The sequence below is a fragment of the Trichechus manatus genome, unplaced genomic scaffold (assembly GCF_000243295.1).
Source record: "Trichechus manatus latirostris isolate Lorelei unplaced genomic scaffold, TriManLat1.0 scaffold00180, whole genome shotgun sequence".
In the NCBI taxonomy this organism is placed as follows: Eukaryota; Metazoa; Chordata; class Mammalia; order Sirenia; family Trichechidae; genus Trichechus; species Trichechus manatus.
The window spans coordinates 4,235,873-4,237,788 of NW_004444116.1; the positions used below are offsets into that span (position 1 = coordinate 4,235,873).

At 42.2% G+C, this 1,916-nt stretch overlaps 1 protein-coding gene across 1 annotated transcript; it reads left to right on the forward strand.

Moving 5' to 3' along the window:
• The first annotated feature begins 277 nt into the window (after positions 1-277).
• LOC101341110 (olfactory receptor 2G3-like) lies at positions 278-1,222 on the forward strand. Its single transcript, XM_004387127.1, has one exon. It carries the CDS (start codon positions 278-280, stop codon positions 1,220-1,222), a length of 945 nt encoding a protein of 314 aa, XP_004387184.1.
• Positions 1,223-1,916: the final 694 nt, after the last annotated feature.

Sequence of the window (1,916 nt, forward strand, 5' to 3'; positions counted from 1 at the left end):
ATGAGTTCATGAAAGGGTTATTTAATGTCACCATATCTTTTAGCAGATCTCTAAGAAAGTTCTTCATACTTTTACTTTCCTCCTGGAGTCAGACAGGTTTCTCTCTTCTCTTTCTCTATACACACCCTCATTCCTCATGCTCAGGGTCTATTTCTCTCAAGTCTATTTCTGAGTTTATTTGCCTCCCACTGCCCAATATTGACTTTACTTGGCAATGGGTTTTGTTTAGGGTTTTGGACTCAATACCTGTATTTTTATACTTATCTCTTTCCTTTTCATGAGTAGGGTGATGAATACAAGTAATAATAGTTTGGGAGGTGATTTCATACTGGTGGGCTTCTCTGACCAGCCACAGCTTGAGAAGATCCTCTTTGTGATTGTGCTAATATCCTACCTCTTGACACTGATGGGGAACACAACCATCATCCTGGTCTCGAGTCTGGATCCCAAGCTCCATACACCCATGTATTATTTTCTTATCAATCTCTCCTTTGTTGATCTCTGCCTTACCACCAGCATTGTGCCCCAGCTGCTGTGGAATCTCCATGGGCCAACCAAGACAATTACTCCTATAGGCTGTGCTATTCAACTCTACATGTCTTTGGCACTGGGATCCACTGAATGTGTTCTCCTAGCTGTCATGGCATATGACCGCTATGCTGCTGTGTGCCGACCACTTCATTATTCTACTGTTATGCATCCACGACTTTGCCAGTCACTTGCAGGAGCAGCATGGTTGAGTGGAGTGGGAAACACCCTGATTCAGGGCACCATCACCCTTCGGCTGCCACTTTGTGGGAACCGGAGGATTTACCACTTCATCTGTGAAGTGCCTGCCATGATCAAGTTAGCCTGTGTAGACATTCATGCCAATGAGGTCCAGCTCTTCATGGCTTCCTTGGTACTGCTCCTCCTCCCCCTGGCACTCATCTTGGTCTCATATGGATATGTTGCCCAAGCAGTGATGAGAATCAGGTCAGCCCAAGGCTGGCATAAAGCCCTTGGAACTTGCAGGTCCCACCTGTCTGTAGTGGCCCTCTTCTATGGGACCATCACAGCTGTTTATATCCAGCCCAACAGCTCCTATGCCCACAGTCAGGGAAAGTTTATAACCCTTTTGTATACCGTAGTAACTCCCACCCTCAATCCCTTCATTTACACTCTGAGAAACAAAGATGTAAAGGGAGCCTTGAAGAGGCTGGGGGAAAAGATCAGAGTATAGGAGAGTGAGAAACTGATGAGGAAAAGGTGCAGACGAGGTTTAACTAAGGTGGAAGTGCTGAAAGACTGAAATGCATCCTGAAAAACTGAATTCTCAAGACTCTTGAAGAATTCATAGGCAATTGAAATCACTTTCTTTGATACTCCTACTTAACATACTCAGGATATCACATCAGAATAGCAAGATTGACCTCTTGTTATCTGTCAGTCAATTGGTTTACTCAATAAATACAAACAAGAGTTTTGTGTTTGTACTTTATTGGATAATTTTTTGTAGTTAATTTTCTTCCCTTTCTGCTCTTTCTCTTATATAAATCTTGGCTTTGCCTCGTTAGATGAAATCAATCTATTAATTTATCTCCTTTTTATAGAAGTAAAAATTTGTTCCCGTCAAGTAGATTCTGACTCATGGCGACCGCATGTGTTACTGAGTAGACCTGCCCCATAGGGTTTTCTGCAATGTTATCTTTATGGAAATAGATTGCCAGGGCTTTCTTCTGTGGTACAACTGGGTGGGTTTGAACTGCCAACCTTTGTGTTAATAGTTGAGCACATACCATTTGCACTACCCTAGAACCTTTTTGTATAAGTAAACAATTTACTAATAATGAGCTAGGTGTCTTTGAGTTATTCTTTTAAAGTTTATTCATGAAGACGCTGAAATATTACCCATTTGGATTCAACCCTTGGACCAA